The sequence below is a fragment of the Bos grunniens genome, chromosome 2 (genome assembly GCF_055505025.1).
Source record: "Bos grunniens cultivar Pamir isolate PY7600 chromosome 2, Bosgru_T2T1.0, whole genome shotgun sequence".
Lineage (NCBI taxonomy): Eukaryota > Metazoa > Chordata > Mammalia > Artiodactyla > Bovidae > Bos > Bos grunniens.
In genome coordinates this window covers 1,141,487-1,158,213 of record NC_141166.1, presented here as the reverse complement: position 1 = coordinate 1,158,213, position 16,727 = coordinate 1,141,487, and the positions used below count along the sequence as shown (strand labels likewise).

The following is a 16,727-nucleotide window of genomic DNA, read 5'->3' as shown; positions in this document are numbered from 1 at the left end:
ATTTGCCCTACTTGAAGGCACGGCAAGAAGGTACTGGTAAAAAGTGTAGTAGACAACTTTTCAGTAATGAGCTATTTTGCACACTGTCCAGCTAAGTGCATTTACTGAGCACCCGTCTGGGTGACAGGCCTGGTGCCCAGTGTGGGGACACTGGGGAGGGGCTCACAGCCCCTGAATGGAATGTCAGCTCCAGGAGGGCAGGGACCTCTCGTGGCCATTGCATTCCCAGCAGCTACAACAAACCAGGCATAAAACAGGCGCTCGGTAATTATTTGTTGAATAAGTGACATCAATCAATCAATCAAGAAATCAATCAGACTCATTTTTAAGGCCTTGAGCAAGTCCCTTGACCACTCTCAGCAGCAGTTTCCCCATCGGTGAAGCCACAGGTGTTTAATTCATGTCTAGTTCCTGCCGAGCGAGATCAATAATAATGATACTATTACAACAATAATAAGTAAACATACTGAACACTGCTAAGGACTCGTCACTGTTGTAAAGAATCCTAGGAAGTAATAGCATTTTACCTCCACTTTATAGAAGAGGAAACTGAGGCGCAAAGAGGCAGAAGGGGGATTTGGTCAAATTTTGCAAGGAAGACTGGGGATGGGACAGAGCAATGGAGAAGGCCAGACCCAGCTACGGAGCCCACGCGGCCTCAGAGACAGACAGACCTGCCCCGCCCCGCGGCCCACCCCGTCCCGCGTCTCCATGACGACAGACTCCGCGCATGCGCCTCGAGCGCCGGCCCTGGGCGGCCGGACGCGGGGCAGGCCTTCAAAGCGAGCTGCACCTGGTCCCCGCGGGGGCCGCCGATGTGAGCGCTGGTGGCCCCCGGAGTTGAGATCGAGGAGGCGGAGGAGAAGCAAGGCCGTGTGACCTCCCCGGAGGTGACAAGCGGCTCGGGGGCCGTGCGAACACCGCCTGGGGCGGCGATGGGGTGACCGTCTTGCGCGGTCGGCGCGATGAGAGGGAGCCGGGGTACTGCAAGGGGGCTTGGAGGCTAGAAGCCTCAATCGGAACAGTAAGAAGCTGGAGCTTCACGATCGCCCCGTCCTCCGGGGGGCGGGGGGCTCCAGGGAGGAGCCCGGGGGCAGGTGAAGGCCACAGACCCAGCTTCCCTCTCCGTACCCCGTGCCCGGCTTTCCGCCTTCCCTCCGCGTCAGGGTGCCCAGCCATGGCCGGGCCGGCCGCCCCGGGCTCGGTGATTGTCCCAGACTGGCACGAGAGCGCCCAGGGCAAGGAGTACCTGGCCTGCATCCTGCGCAAGAGCCGCCGGCGGGTGTTTGGTGAGCGCCCCCTCTGCTGCCTGTCCCAGGTCGGGGTGGGGTGGGGGGGGCTCACCTGGGGGAGGGGGCGGGGCAGGGGAGGGGGCGAGGGGGACCCTTCCTTGTCTGTTCCTGGGGGGGGGTCACCTGGGGGAGGGGCGGGGGCAGAGAGGGCACTGAGGGCCGGCTCCACCCCTCTCCCCATCCTTGGGAACCTTAGAAGCCCCATCCTGGGGCCCCCACCCCCAAATCTCCTTAGATCTAATTCCATCATCAGAGCCAGGAACATGGAAACAGTCAAAACACTGCCAGGAACCCCCATCACCAGAGAGGCTGCTGACTGAGGCCTCGGCCGGCCCAGGCCCTCTGCTGGCCACTTTGCACCCTGGACACCAATTTAACCTTCTCAGTAGGACTGCAGACTTGTCCCAGCTCCCCTAGTGAGTAAACACAAGCCTCTTCCATATCCTGCTGTCTCCAGAATAAGACGCCCTTGTTCCCCAGGAGGAAGTTAATTCATCCAGCTGACAGGCCCGCAGAGGGGCCTGGCATGGACTGCACTAACCCTAACTCTAACCCTAACTGAATCCAGCTTTGGCCCGGAGACACAAACTGCCAGAATGCTTGAGACCAGAGAGTGAGAGGGCAGCCCACACTTTAAGACTCCCAGGTCCTACACTATGATGTCTGATAGTTTATACTTTTTTTGTTGCAAGTTTTAAATTAAAAACACTCAGGGCTTCCCAGTGGTTAGAGCTCAGCGCTTTCACTGCTGTGGGCCAGGTTCAACCCCTGGTGAGGGACTGAACTAAGATCCTGCAAATTACACAGCTTGGCAAAAAGAAAGAAACACTAAATTCGTTAACTAATTTAAAACATTCATAAAGATCTGACAGTATTGATTCTAAGGAGCTTATTTGCAATACTTAAGAATACTTTTGCTGCTATTTCTCCATTGAGGAAAGAATTAGGAAAACCTTGCTTTCACCTATATGTGATATGTACGATATGTGATAATAGTGTTAATGAAAACCATCTCAGGGAATTCCCTGGTGGTCCAGTGGTTAGGACTCAGTTCTTTCACTGCAGGGGCCTGCTTTTAACCTCTGGTAGGGGAATTAAGATCCCACAAGCCTTGTGGTGCAGCAAAAAATAACAAAAAGCACCTCATGCATCGAACTTTAAAAAAAAAAAAAGTGTTATTTGGAGTAGGCACTGGCCTGGTTCAGGGAGCACTGGGGTTCCAGCAGAACTTCTCCTCCGGGGATGCTGCTTGTATGGCAAGCCTCTGTCACGGGGACTGTATAGAGAAGTGCTGGTTGGCACCAAAAAAGCCCCAGGTTGGCCCCCTGACCCCACTTGGCTCCCGCCTTGCCTCAGGGCTGCTCGAGCGACCAGTGCTTCCCCCGCCTGTGGCCATCGACACTGCCAGCTACAAGATCTTCGTGTCTGGGAAGAGTGGCGTGGGCAAGACAGCGCTGGTGGCCAAGCTGGCTGGCCTGGAGGTGCCCGTGGTGCACCACGAGACCACTGGTGAGTCCCTCCTAGGAGGCCTTCCCTGGGGTGGAGAAAAGACTCGCCCTGGACCACATGAGCTGGAATCTGTAACCAGCCCCACCTGTTACTCTGCAACCCCAGAAAGCCACTCACCCCTCTGAGCCTACACAAGCGCCTCTGTCCAACCCCTTCGGACTGTAGTGGGGTCAGTACTAGAGCGGGCTTCCCCTGCAGCTCAGACAGTAAAGAGTCTGCCTGCAATGCGGGAGACCTGGGTTCGATCCCTGGGGTGGGAAGATCCCCTGGAGGAGGGCATGGCAACCTACTCCACTATTCTTGCCTGGAGAATCCCATGGACAGAGGAGCTTGGCAGGCTACAGTTTATAGGGTTGCAGAGTCCGGCATGACCGCAGTGACTTAGCATGCATGTGCATAAGAGGGAAACTATTGGGCTGGCCACAAAGTTCGTTTGAATTTTTCTGCACCTCCTTATGGCAAATGAAAGCTGCTCGGTCATGTCAGACTCTTTGAGACCCCATGGACTGTATAGTCCATGTCAGAATACTGGAGTGGGTATCCATTCCCTTCTCCAGGGGATCTTCCCAACCTAGGGATCGAACCCAGGTCTCCCACATTGCAGGCAGATTCTTTACCAGCTGAGCCACAAGGGAAACCCAAGAATATATGAGTGGGTAACCTATCCCTTCTCCAGGGGATCTTCCCAACCCAGGAATCGAACCATGGTCTCCTGCATTGCAGGCGGATTTTTTTTTTAACCAGCTGAGCTACCGGGGAAGCCCCCAAACGAACTTTTTGGCCGATGCAGTGCTTCGTCACGGTTATGGCTAGGGCTGCATCTCCCTGGTAGGCTGGAGGCTCCTGGGGCAGGAATTCTCCCGTCAGGGACTGTGCCTTCCCCGTCAGACTGAGGACTTTCTTCCCGGCCCCCTCCTCCCCTCCGCCGCTGCCTCTCCCGTGCCGCGGGACCCACCCGGCCCCCCAGGCATCCAGACCACTGTGGTGTTTTGGCCTGCCAAGCTGCAGGCCAGCGACCGCGTCGTCATGTTCCGCTTCGAGTTCTGGGACTGCGGGGAGTCTGCGCTCAAAAAGTTCGAACACATGCTGCCGGTGAGCGGGCAGGTGGGCCTGGGGTCTGGGGGCGGGGCGTCTGAGCGGGGCCTGCGCGGTCTGCAGGCGCCGGCGCGAGGGCCCGAGGACGCTGGCCCAGCCCCGGGAGCAGCCGCTGCCAAGCCGGGCCTCATTCTCCCGGGCTGTGATCGGACGGGCGGTGGGAAGACTTCTCGGGGCCGACAGCTTCTGGTCCCAAGGTGACGACCTCGCAGCAGCCTCTCACCGGCCACCCCGTCCCCAGGCTTGCAAGGAGAACGCAGACGCGTTCCTCTTCCTCTTCTCCTTCACTGACCGGGCCTCCTTTGAAGACCTCCCTGGACAGCTGGCGCGAGTAGCCGGCGAGGCCCCTGGCGTGGTCAGGATGGTCATCGGCTCCAAGTATCCTCCGGGAGCCCCAGCACTGTTAAGAGGCCACGTTTGGCGAGGCGCGGAGCGGGGGTCCGGCGGCCTGCCTGTGCCGCGCGGTGGGGTCCGGCCCCGCGGGCTCCCTAGAGGCTGCACCAGGGCCTCCCGCAGACCGGGGTGCGGGGGACGAGGGACCGGGAGGAGGCTGGCTTTGACGGGGAAGCAGAGGGTTTCACAGACAGGCTCCTTGACCCGCCTCCAGATTCGACCAGTACGTGCACACGGACGTGCCCGAGCGGGACCTCGCGGCCTTCCGGCAGGCCTGGCCACTGCCCCTGCTGCGGGTGAAGAGTGTGCCGGGGCGGCGGCTGGCGGACGGACGCACGCTGGACGGCCGGGCCGGGCTGGCCGACGTCGCCCACGTGCTCAACGGCCTGGCGGAGCAGCTGTGGCACCAGGACCAGGTGGCAGCTGGCCTGCTCCCCGCCCCAGAGGCCTGTCCCGGCCCAGGGGTGGTGGGCTCGTGAGCGGGCACTCCCCACCCGCGGGTGACCCGGAGCAGGACCTGGGCCCCGCGCTGGGGCAGAAATGCGGATTTCCCCCCAGGACGGGCCACGGGGCCTGTCAGGGAGGGTGGAGGCCTGGGAAGGCCCTTTCTTCGTGGAGCTCAGCGCAGGGAGGCGGACACACGGCCCTTCAGGGCAGCGGTCTGAGGGCCTCTGGGTGCCCCCCGGCCTCCTCTGTCGCCCCGGGCGCCGGACTTCTGAAAACTGAGGCCCTGTACGCGCAGGGCCCGAGGGCGCAAGTGTCTCCTCCAGCCCCGCCTGCAGCGTCTCAGAGGGTGACTGGGGAGCGGGTGCCTCAGCTGGGCCCCGGATCTCAAGCGCCTTCAGTCGGGAGCCGGTGTTAGTTGAGGTGACACCGTCTGCTGTCCCAGATAAACCCTGCGCTCTCGGTGGCTTCGCTTCACAGGTGTTTCCTCCTTCCTGTGTCTCACCTCCCGTGGAGGGGAGGTGGGTGTGGGGCCCGCTCCGAACACGCATTCAGAGATCCGGGCCTGAGCTCCTCGCTGAGCTTCCTCCCGGTTTGTCCTGGGCCATCAGTACCCTGTCAGCAGAAGGGGAGCGCGCGCGGTGGGAGGTTGCCGGGCAGGCCTCTGTGCCTGACCTAGGGCTGGCGCAGCCGCGTGCCTCATTCCGGCCCGCCGTTCATTGGCTGAAACCTAGTCACATGGCCTCGGAGAGACGCGGGGATGCTGGGAAATGGAGTCCACCCGTGTGTCCTCAAGCTCCGCTCTCGTGCCTTTTCGTTCTGGCTGCACTGGGTCTTCACCGTGGCCTGCGGACTTCTCTGCGGTGTGCGGGTTGATGCCCTGCGGCAGGTGGGCTCTCAGTTCCCTGACCCGAGATCAAACCTGCATCCCCTGCGTTAGCCAGAGACGAGAATGCAGGCTCAAGTTCGCGGTAGGGGGTAGGGGGCAGGGGGCAAGTGCCTACAAGCCGGCCTTTAGAATTTCTCTCCCTGATGGGTCCATAGATGGGCCCCATGGCCCAGGGCTGGCCTGAGTCTGACCCAGCTGGAAGGGCGCTGGATGGCCAGGCAGCCCGCGGACCCTCAGAGGCCGCTCTCCAGAGGGCCGCTCTGCACACTGCACACTCACAGGCATGGCCACCCGGACCGCGTGGACTCACAGGCCCACACACACCTCGCTAGATGCTGCCCCCTCTCCCCCTGGCACACAGCAGGCCCCTAAGCACCCTGGTGGCCTGCCCGGCACTGCTTGCCAGTCTGTCCACCCTGGGCACTGCCTGCAGGCTTGTCAACACTTCCCAGGCCCTAACGCGTATTTTAGCACCTTCTTACCCCTGACTCAGCTTCAGAGCTGAGACCAGAACTTATCCCATGCCCCAGGGCAGGAATGTCCCCAGGCAGGACCCAAGCCTTACAGCCTGCACAGCCCACAGGCTGATGCCCGCTCTTGGGTCACAGCGTGTCCCCTGCGGCCTTCAGCCCTGCTGTGGCCCACTTCTCTGTGTTCTTGGCTCCAGTAGACTTTACCCACCAGGCAGTGCAAGGGAGGACCCCGCGAAGGTGGCCTCAGGACGTGAATGTGACCTTGCAGCCAAGGATGCCCATGATGGGGGCAGCGGCTACCCTGTATCCCAGCTGGTTATCTCTTCAGCATCCTTCGTGGGCACCAGCTCAACCAAGAGCAGAGGCTGCTCTGGAGAAGTAACTCTGATCCTCCCCATGGTGGGTCAGGGCGCTGGCTAGCACTGGTCCAGTCAGAGAGTTGACAATTCCCATCTCTCTCCGTAAGAACAAAGCGGAGACCACAGCAGGGCTGGGACTTGAGCAGGCCAGCTGCTCTCTCAGCTCCTCCAAGCCCAGCCCCCGTGCCGCTGGAGTATTTGTGAATCTGCCTGCTGGTGCAGGATATGCAAGAGACGAAGGTTTGATCCCTGGGTCAGGAAGATTCCCCTGGACTAGGAAATGGCAACCCACCCCAGGTGACTTCCCCATTTTGGTGCCAGAAATTCCAACATTAGGTTAAACCTCACAACAGCGCAAAGCCAGATATCCTGTTGCTCCTTCTGTGGGCCCTGCGGCAGCCTGAGGGAAGGGTGGTGCCCTAGGCTAGCTCAGGGCTGAGCCCTGACTACAGGGAACCTCGGGAAGAGTGTGGTCGTGTCTGCCCCTCAGGGCCCTGAGCCCGCAGACACGAGGGTTCTGGCAGGCAGCTGGTGGGAGGAGGCACTGCTCTCTCCAGGGCTGGGATGGGGGTGTCTATGTGCTGCAGCCCACCCTGGTGCTGTTTGTCAAGACCCCCAGACCACTCCTCTTCCCTCCCCAGCCCCCTTCCCTGGAGATGGGGAATGCTCTGAACTGAATGGTTTGTTGTTCAGTTACTCAGTCGTGTCCAACTCTTTGCGACCTCCAAGAGTCGCCAGGATTCCCTGTCCTTCACCATCTCCCGGAGTTGCTCAAGCTCATGCCCATTGACTCAATGATGCCATCATGAATGGCATGAATGGTTATGCCCCCCCAAATTTATACACTGAAGTCCTAATCCACAGTGTGATGGTGTTAGGGGCTTTTGAGAGGGGATTTGGTCATGAGGGGGCTTCCCTGGTGACCCAGGTGGTAAAGAATCTGCCTGCAATGCAGGAGACCCAGCTTCGATCCCCGGGTCAGGAAGATCCCCTGGAGAAGGGATAGGCTACCCACTCCAGTGTTCTTACCTGGAGAATCCCATGGACAGAGGACAGGTGTGTCCATGGGGTCACAAAGAGTCAGACACGACTGAGTGACTTTCACTTTCACTTTTTGGTCGTAAGGACAGAGCCCTCATGAATGGGATTAGTGCTATTACAAAAGAGACTGCACAGAGCCCCCTAGGCTCTTCCAGTGTCTAAGGACACAGAGAAAAAGTGCTGACTGGACAAGGCGGAGGGCCCTCTGCAGAGCTGGATGGTGGCGATGCCTTGCTCTTGGACTCCCAGCCTCCAGTGCGAAATACATTTCTGTTGTTTATAAGCCAGCTAGTTTGTGGGTTTGTTACAGAAGTCCAGTGGACTAAGGGTGGGATGCTGAGTTAGGCGTTCCTCCGAGGCTGCGGAGCCGCCCTGATGCTCTTAGCTGTGCCCCTTCCCCCCGGACTGTCCCCCACCCTCCAGTGGTGTCTGCTGGGTCCTGCTCCTCAGGATCCCACCTGGTTCTGCTCTTCCAGCCAGAAGCCTGGGCTGCCTGCAGGAGGGAGAATACAACACTGTGCCTCCCTGGCTGCCAGCCAAGCCTGGCCTTGTAGACAACGTGGAGCCCCCGGCAAGGGGCTTGGTCCTGGGGTGAGTAAGGGGAGGAGGGGGCCAGACCCGCAGAGTCTGCCGGGCAGGCCTCCAGAGTCACGGGTGAGTCCAGATGGGTGGCTTCTGGGTCCTGCCCTGGGTCTCCTTAACCCCTGGGCACTCTGGTGGAAGCTGTGACCCCACCCCACCCCCATCTTCCTCCCCTTGACATGGAACAGACTGGGGGGGCGCAGTGCCCAGAGGGAGGCATGGCATTCAAGGCCCATGACAAGTTAGAGTTGTATGCGGAGGCAAATCGCCAGAGTCCAAACTGGGGGTAGGGTGGGGCTAGTGGTACCCTCCTGCCAATGCAGGAGACCTAAGAGATGAGGGTTCCATCCCTGGGTGGGGAAGATCCCCTGGAGGAGGGCATGGCACCCCCTCCAGTACTCTTGACTGGAGAATCCCATGGACAGAGGAGCCTGGTGGGCTGCAGTCGGTGGGATCGCAAAGAGTCAGATACGACTGAAGGGATTTGGCAGGCGTGCATGCAAGGGGGTTTTAGGGGGACCCCTCCCTCCCTGTGACCTCAGACCCAGAGGCTGGGACAGTGGGGGCAAGGTGAAGGTGAGAGCTGGTGTTCAGTTCTATTCTAGATGGAAGGTGTGGTTCCTAGGAGCAAAGAAGGCTGACAGAGGCTTGGGATGGTGACCCAGAAGGAAGGTGAAAACGGTGACTTTGAATTGTTCACTTTACTCTTCTGTGTTCATCTGTAAAATGGAGAAAACAATAGCTCCCCCTCACTTAACCTCTGAGTTGCAACAAGTAAATGCAGGTAAAACGCTGGGCCAGGCCCTGAACGCAGGGCCCAGCAAGTGTTGGCTGCTCTTTGTCAGCGTTGTTCCTTATGTGGTGGTGACATTTCTGGGGAGGGACAGCAAGCGGAGGAGACGCAGAAGGGGCCCAGAAGGCGCTTCACCTTCAGCCGGTAGCAGGGGCTGCTGGGCGGAGGAGGCCCAGATGCGTTGTAGGGGAGCTTCCAGCCCTGCTCCTGCCCCGGGGTCCTCTCCCCCCACCGATCCTGTTGTGCCAGGGACGGTGACAGCTCAGAGGACAAGGACCCAGGGGACCCGGAGCGCTGCACCTCCCCAGCAGCATTTGTGCCGGACTCCAGCGGCAGCTTTTTATCCAGGACTGGATGGTCAAAATCCGTGAGGCTGGGGCCAGGCAGGACTCTTACCCGCTTCCCCCGAGCAGTGGGAGTAGCCAAGAGGTAAGGGAGGTCTTACCTCCTCGAGGAATCCTCCCCTTTTCTTGCAATGAGTTCCTCCTTCTAACTAGCCCCTGTCAGTCTTGTGGGCACAAACTATTTCCTTTAATTTGGGCCTTGATCGTGCTTAGTCGCTTGGTCGTGTCTGACTCTTTGCAGCCCTGTGGATTGTAGCCTACCAGGCTCCTCTGTCCATGGAATTTTCCAGGCAAAAGTACTGGAGTGGGTTGCCATTTCCTTCTCCAGAAGATCTTCCCGACACAGGAATCAAACCCGTGTCTCCTGTGTCTTCTGCCCTGCAGTCGGATTCTTTACCTGCTGACCCATCTTCATGCTTAATTTGGGCCTTAGGGGGACTGATAAATGCAGCCCCCAGGTCTCCGCCCAGGGTGGAGTGGGGATAAGGTGGGGCACCCCGTCCCTAACCGCCCTCCTGCCGCAGTGATGGGAGGGACTGCGCACTCGTGTGGTAGAAGCCGCGATCCCCGCGGCCCTCCGAGTGGCAGCGACTCCTGCAGCGGCGCTGGTAAGTTCTAGCACAAACTGCGCCCGGCCGGGCTCCTGGAGGAGGTGGGCGCCGCGGGGACGGGTGCGTGGACTCCCCTAACGAGCCCTCTGACATGTGCAAGGGACTTAAGCACCTCATCTGTAAAATGGGCTTTACCTTAGTGTCGGCCCCATAGAGGGGCTGTGATGGTTAAATGGGCGTGTGTGTAAAGCGCTCCGCCCCAGTGGGCACACTGGAGGAGCCCAACCAATGGGAACAGGCAGCCACTACTGTGACGGCCTACTCAGCGTTCATATCCACGTTCTAAAGTGAGGGTGCTAGTCCCCCCTCGTTTGAATTTCAAACGAGGAAACGCAAGTCAAAGCGATTTTTGAAGGCGGTTTGGGCTCCAAAATCACTGCGGACAGTGACCACAGCCATGAAAGTAAACAATGCTTGCTCCTTGGAAGAAAAGCTATGACCAATCTAGACAGCATATTAAATAGCAGAGACATTACTTTGCTGACATAGGTCCGTCTAGTCATAGCTATGGTTTTCCCAGTAGTCGTGTATGGATGTGAGAGTTGGACCATAGAGAAAGTTGAGCGTGGAAGAATTGATGCTTCTGAACTGTGTTGGAGAAGATTCTTGAGAGTCCCTTGGACTGCAAGGAGATTAAACCAGTCAATCCTAAAGGAAATCAGTTCTGAATATTCATTCATTAGAAGGGATGATGCTGAAGCTGAAGCTCCAATACTTAAGCCACCTGATGCGAAGAACTAACTCATTGGAAAAGACCCTGATGCTGGGAAAGACTGAAGACAGGAGGAGAAGGGGTTGACAGAGGATGAGATGGTTGGATGGCATCACCGACTCAATGGACATGAGTCTGAGCAAGCTCCGGGAGACAGTGATGGACAGGGAAGCCTGGTGTGCTGCATGCAGTCCTTGGGGTCGCAAAGAGTCGGACACGAGTGAGCAACTGAACAAGGGCCCTGGCGCGGAAGGAGATCTGTCCATCCCAGGAGGCATCATGACAGGCGGGGCTCCGGGCCCTGGGCCATCCGGAGATTCCGGCCCCTCAAGGAGTGCAGTCCAGCGGAGCGCGGCGCGCGCAGTGCGCTTCACCGAGCTGCGCGCCGTGGGAGCAGCCGGCGGTCTACGCAGTGGAACTGAGCCTGCGCGCGTGGTGGAGTTGGGAGGGGTGGGCCGGGGCGGGGTCCTCCCTGGTAGTGGAGTCCCTGCCGGGCCCCTCAGGCCCCCCCAGCCGGACCCAGACGAGTCTGCAGAGCGACAGCAGCGCCTGCGCCTGAGCCACCCCTGCAGCGGCGCGTGCACGTCCCGTTCCGCGCTCTCCGGGCGGGGCCTCCTACAGCGGGGAAGGGCTTTAGCCAGATCCAGGCTCTTGTGCTCCTCCTGGGTTTGCCAGGGAGACAACTGCTTGACTCACTTTAGGTTTCAGGCTTGTCCTGTCCGCAGCCTGAGGCCCCGGCGGTGCCCTAACGCCCCCGATCCCGCGCGTTCAGCCCCCTCAGGTGCTCGTCTGGCGGGAACACACCGGCCCAGGCTGAACTTGGTCGGGAGAAGGGCTCTGCGGTTTCAGCAGCTGGCACAGTTTGTCCCTCTGTTCCCGGCCTAGAAACTGCGGTGCCTTATGTTAGGCCTCGCATTCGGCGGAGGCTTCAGCTTCGGCCCCTGCTCTGGGCACAGATTCCTGGGCAGAGCTTCCCACGACCCCCGTTTCTCCAGCGGCACCAAGTAGTGAGTCAACTGCCTGGGGAGGGTCCGCCTGAGACCTTAAGGGGGCGGAGTTGATGGCAGAATTGTTTCTGGCAGGTGGCAGAGATCCTGGTGTTGAACAGCCTATGGGATACAGAAAGTCGCAGAGGTGGGCACTGCCTGTCTGCTGGCCCAGGCAGTCTGTACTGTCGCCCACCCACTGCGCAATGTAGAGATGGCACAAACTCAGCTTTCTTCCACCGCAGGGGCATCAGGAGAGAATTCTGGAACTTCCCTGCAGGCTGGAACTTTCTGGAACTTTCCTCCCTCTGGGCCTCTGCGATTTGCTGGGTACCAGGTGCCTGGTACAGGTCTCAACCCTTGACAGTTGCTGTACTCATCTTGGGTCACTGGGGATGATGGCACAGACAGGGGAGAAGGTGACTGTCTGCTTTGCCCGGCCGGGACATCTGTGTGGGGGTGACAGCTGGGAGCTGGGCTTGAGCACAGAGACAGAGGCTCGCGTGCTGTCACCCCTGCAGCTTTCTGCACAGCCTTGCTGTTGCCCGGTGTTCTGCTGGGCACCCGGTCTTCATCTCTTCCCTAGTTGCCACGGTACCAACGTACCATGTGACTGGGAGCGCTCAGGGGTGGGGTGGGGATGGGCTTTGTGGGCTGGGAGCAATGACTGGTTGAGGATAGACCCTCCCAGGATGGGTGCCCTTTGCTCACAGGGAGGACATCCGTGCTGCAAGGGGTTCCTTCCTCATATGCCCACTCTGTGAGATTGTGCCACATGGAATATTTCCAAGGTCTGCCCCATGGCCAAGGTGAGTCAGGGAAGAGAGGAAGGGAAGGGGTTTGGGGCCCAGCACTGGGCTCGGCCGTGCCCTGCAGCATGCCCTCTCTCCCTTCTTTGCAGCGGGGCTCTTTGTCCATCCTGGAACTGCGTTCTTAGCACTTCCTGCCTTTCTGGGCCATGGCTTTCCTGGTGCACCGGAAGCACAAAAGCACCAACTGCCCCGCCCCCACCCCGGGAGACTGCAGTGACTTCAGGGAGAGGAGGTGATGCCCAGCTCCGCCCTGCAGGCCCAGAAGTCTGCTCCCTGCTGCACTCAGAGGCCACAAGCCATGCTGGGAACTTTGGAGTCAAAGGATACATAGCTGGCTCTTCCCAACAGTTTGCCTGGGTCACTTTTCCACCCTCCCCTGACATCAGGAGGATGTAAGGTTTGGTTAGGTTAAGCACTGGAGGCCAGCCAATGCAGAAGACACGGGTTCGACCCCTGATCCAGGAAGACCCCACGTGCTGCGGAGAAGCTAAGCCCACGCGCTACAGCTATCGAGCCTGTGCTCTACAGCCCGGAAGGCAGAACTACGGAGTCCAGCGCCACAACTACAGAGTCGTGTGCCTGGAGCCACGCCCCACAGCAGGCGGAGCCACCGCCACCGCCACGAGCCGAGCCGCCCGCCCACTGCAGTGAAGAGCAGCCCCAGCCGCAGCAACTAGATAAAGCTCACACACAACAATGAAGGACCAATGCGGCCAAAAATTAAGTTCGTAAATAAAATCAACCTTTTAAAGATAGTTATTGAGTAAGCGAAGACCTTATCTACTCACCCACCCATCTGTTCATCTACCCACCCCCTGCACACCCACTCACAGAGCCGTGCCAGCTGCTTACCTGTCTAGTTTGCCTGCCCACCTGTCTACCTGCTGCCCACCCACCCTTCAGACCAGCCAGCGTCTCCCACACGCGCAGCCATTCGTTGTTTACTTCTCTGTCTTCTCACCCATCTATCCATCCACAGGCTCTCAGCCAGACCCTAGGGGAAAAGGCCCTGCAGAAACAAAAAGGAGTGAGACATCTTTCCCACACTCCCAGAGACTCCTGTGCAAACAGGAAACAGCAGGAAGCATGGCCATGACACCCAGCCGCTTGGGCCATGGAATGCACATTTCTGTTGCCCCCTCTGGCAGGAGAGCCCCCATCTGGAGTTTGCCACCTTGGCCCTGCAGATGGCCCAGAACCCCATGACGGGCCTGAAGGGGCCCTACTCCCCATCCCACACCCGTCTTCCTGGCCAACTCACCAGCTCTGCATCCATGCTTATGATGAGGGGATATTGGGTCCTTGCTCTGGAAGGATGGTCCCCTCCAGGGTGGGCTGGGGCCCTGGTGGACCTGCCTTCCAGCTCTGATAGCTCTCCCTGCTGGCCCTAGCTCTGTGTAGTGATGATTTTCCTAGTGTCTGTCATCACTTATCGTGAGATCATCAGCACGGAAATGTTCCACATGGGCAACGCTGTGCTCATGGCCCAAGTGAGTGCCTCTTGGAGCATTGGAGTGTGGGCCACTGTCCCAGACTCCAGGCACAAGGTGGACATCTTCAGATTCTTTCTGCCCCTCCACATGGCCTGGCTCAGGGTGATGGCCATCACTCTGCCTGGGCTGGCAGCGTTGCCAACATCAGCAACTGAGCTCAGTCTGGTCCTCCTCCTCCTCCTGGGCCAGGTCTACCTCGCTGGCTAAGCAGCTCACCAGGCGGGGTGAGTAAGGGCAGGGTGTCACAGGGGTGTCCTGGCATTAGTTGGGATGCAGGACTCCCCACATCTCAGATCCTGCAGCCTGCTCAGTCATCCTCAAACGAAGTGGCCAACGGGCATGGCTGGCCTTAGGGGAAGGTGGATTGTGGACAGAAGCAAATGAGCTGACCCAATGGGCTGGGCCTGCCCCCTTACATGCAATAGGACTCTGACCAGCTCTGCCCTTTGCCCAGAGATGCATAGAACCCAGACCCATCATGAAGATTGCCCCGCTTCCAAAGTCTTCATCTTTCAGTTTGTCCATTTCTCCTCTGCTCCCTTCTATGTAGCATTCTTCAAAGCAGGCAAGGACCCCTGACCAAGGCTGCTGACGCCCAGTGAAGTCCCGGCAGGGTGCATTGTCCTTGGGCCTCTAGATTTGTCTCTACATCTTGCTGTTGACTTTGAAGTTGGCCCTTGATTTTCCTGGACTTCAGTTTTCTCAGCTGTAATATACCAACACATCACTGGGGAAATGTGAAACTAACACCTGCATTCACTCATTCACTCAACGGCCACCGAGTGGCACAGGCCTGACACCCCACCTCCTATTCCTGACACTTGGGTTCATCGCCATCTTTGTGGGGGCCTTTCCACTGAGCAGCCTGGACTGGATGCTGGGGGCACAGAAATAAACCAGAGCTGGGCCTTCCCTCTAGGAGCTTCAGGTTTTAACAAACACAGGTCAGGAGTTTTCAAGGGCTAGACTCCCAGGAGGTGGTGTTACTGTGTAATTGCCATTGTCATTTGGCAGGAATGGGAGAGAGAATCACCGAAAGAACCCACACCTCCTCCCCCTCAGCAGCATGACTCCCTCTTCCTGGCCCAGAAATACTCAACTGGCTTCTCATGGGTTGAGCAGTAGATATGGGCCGTGGTGCCAACCGGTCTTGGGAACATGGCCTAACTGGGGGCAGTGGGACAAGATGTCCCAGCAGCCCGGTCACCAGAGTTATCTCTCAATGGGTGGGAGGCCAGAGGCTCAGGAGACACCAGGGAGAGGGGTCCGCCTCAGCATGGAGTTTAGCTGTGGCCTGGATCCAGAGGGGGAGGGCATTTTGCCAATTGGTCCAGTGGGCCTGAGGGTTTGTGGGATGCCCTGGTGAGTACAGCGGGCTGCTAGGCATATGGATCAGGGACGCAAGTATCCTCACCCAGACAGCCGACTCTTGAGGGGTGGGGGGCGTCGCCCTTCAGGTATGGCGGGGCAGGATCTGCCTCTGAGGCCAGCCCCCAAGCTCTGAGTAAGGTGCCACGTGTTTGCCCATTACAGTGTGGCTCGGAGGCTGCCTTCCTAAGCTCAGCGGCTCTTCATCACTGTGGCGGGCAGACAGCTGGCCAGCAAAGTGGAGGAGTTCATCAGGCTGTGGGTGCAGGGGACGACCTGGGGGTTGGGCCTAGTGAGGCTGGGGCAGGGGGCCTTTATGAGAGCTATGCAGAAAAACCCCTGATTGGGGTAGGGACACGGGGACACAAGTCCTAGCTTTGCATTCTGTAAGCTCTGACTTTGCTTACAGGACACACTTCTCCAAGACGGCTGAGGGGATTAAATGATATGATGAATGGGAAAGAGGGGGGCTCTCTTTTCGTGTTTTAGAGAGGGGAAGGGCTTCCAGAGACCAAGAATGGCCATATAGGAAGCGCAGATTTTAAGAGCCCTGGACTCTGGAGTCCAGCAAACAAGGACTTGAGCCCTGGCTCAACCATTCACAACTGGGGGAGCCCTAGGCAAGGTCTCTGAGTCTCCATGTCCTCATCTGTAAAGTGGGAATGACCGTGGTGCCTATCTCCAAGGGACTGGGAGCATAGAAATGGCTTTGTCTGTCCCAGGAAGCTGAAGGCCTGGCAGCAGAAGAGATGGCTGGCAGGGCTTGGGGACATCCAGATGGATCAGGCAGGAGCAGGGGTGTTGGGAGGAGGACTCTGAGCGCATCCACTACAGGGGCCTCTTTGAGGAATATCTGGAGATGGACAAGCAGTAGTGTAGCACGGTCCCTTGCGGGGTGGGGTGGGGAGGGGGTGGGGAGGGGCTGACCCGGCGGGGGAGGTGACCCAGACCTTACATGCCCCGACCCCCTGCAGTGCTGCAGTTTGGATTCATCACCATATTCGTGGAGGACTTACCACTTGCTCCCCTGTTTGCTCTGCTGAGCAGCTGAGTGAAGATCTGATTGAACGTCCACAAGTTCGGCACCGGGATCTGAATGCTCCTACTCGGAAACCATGGCCCTTCCATCATCGTGAACGTGAGAGGAGGAAGGGAGGGGGGTGAAGATCAGAGACTGGGAGCAGGCTCGAGAACAGGGAAATGGGGGCTGAGGCTAGAGACAGGGGCGAGAGATTGGGAAAATGGGGCAGAGGGCTAGCGCCCTTGGGCACAGGCTCATTCTGCCCGCGAGAGTGGAACCAGACCCGTTTGGGCCCGGAAAGGCGGGAGGGCCTTCCCGCCTGGAGCCCCTGCAGTTTTCTTCACCTCCTTCCCCTCGGACTTCCTGCCACGTCTCCCGTATCGGTAGGAACACCGCAGCAGACTGCGCGGCTCTGTCAGCTTGACGCGGGAGTCCGCACCTCTGGCTTACCTCACCCGGGGCGGGGCCCGGAGGGGCGGAGCGAGGAGGGGGCGGGGCCCGCTGGGAGGG

General features: G+C 58.9%; 1 protein-coding gene and 1 long non-coding RNA gene across 6 annotated transcripts; one reads left to right on the top strand and one right to left on the bottom strand.

Moving 5' to 3' along the window:
- The first annotated feature begins 739 nt into the window (after window positions 1-739).
- On the top strand, window positions 740-13,090 carry CPLANE2 (ciliogenesis and planar polarity effector complex subunit 2). Of its 5 annotated transcripts, XM_086324993.1 has the most exons (7): window positions 740-1,289; window positions 2,649-2,801; window positions 3,769-3,893; window positions 4,138-4,274; window positions 4,504-5,622; window positions 11,769-12,332; window positions 12,425-13,090. In XM_086324993.1, exons 1-5 carry the CDS (start codon window positions 1,178-1,180, stop codon window positions 4,766-4,768), a joined length of 792 nt encoding a protein of 263 aa, XP_086181119.1. In that variant the 5' UTR covers window positions 740-1,177; the 3' UTR covers window positions 4,769-5,622; window positions 11,769-12,332; window positions 12,425-13,090. The 5 variants fall into 5 exon arrangements, with proteins under 5 accessions (XP_086181119.1, XP_086181150.1, XP_086181140.1 ...); XM_086325024.1 differs by lacking the exons at window positions 11,769-12,332; window positions 12,425-13,090 and adding an exon at window positions 1,546-1,708 and having other exon boundaries at window positions 4,504-5,210; XM_086325014.1 differs by lacking the exons at window positions 11,769-12,332; window positions 12,425-13,090 and adding an exon at window positions 1,546-1,708 and having other exon boundaries at window positions 3,769-3,905; window positions 4,504-5,210.
- A 674-nt stretch (window positions 13,091-13,764) lies between these two features.
- On the bottom strand, window positions 13,765-16,680 carry LOC147377216 (uncharacterized). Its single transcript, XR_015136331.1, has 3 exons — window positions 16,562-16,680; window positions 16,213-16,298; window positions 13,765-14,534 (listed from the first exon to the last, which is right to left on the bottom strand). It is a non-coding gene; the product is annotated as an uncharacterized LOC147377216 (long non-coding RNA).
- Window positions 16,681-16,727: the final 47 nt, after the last annotated feature.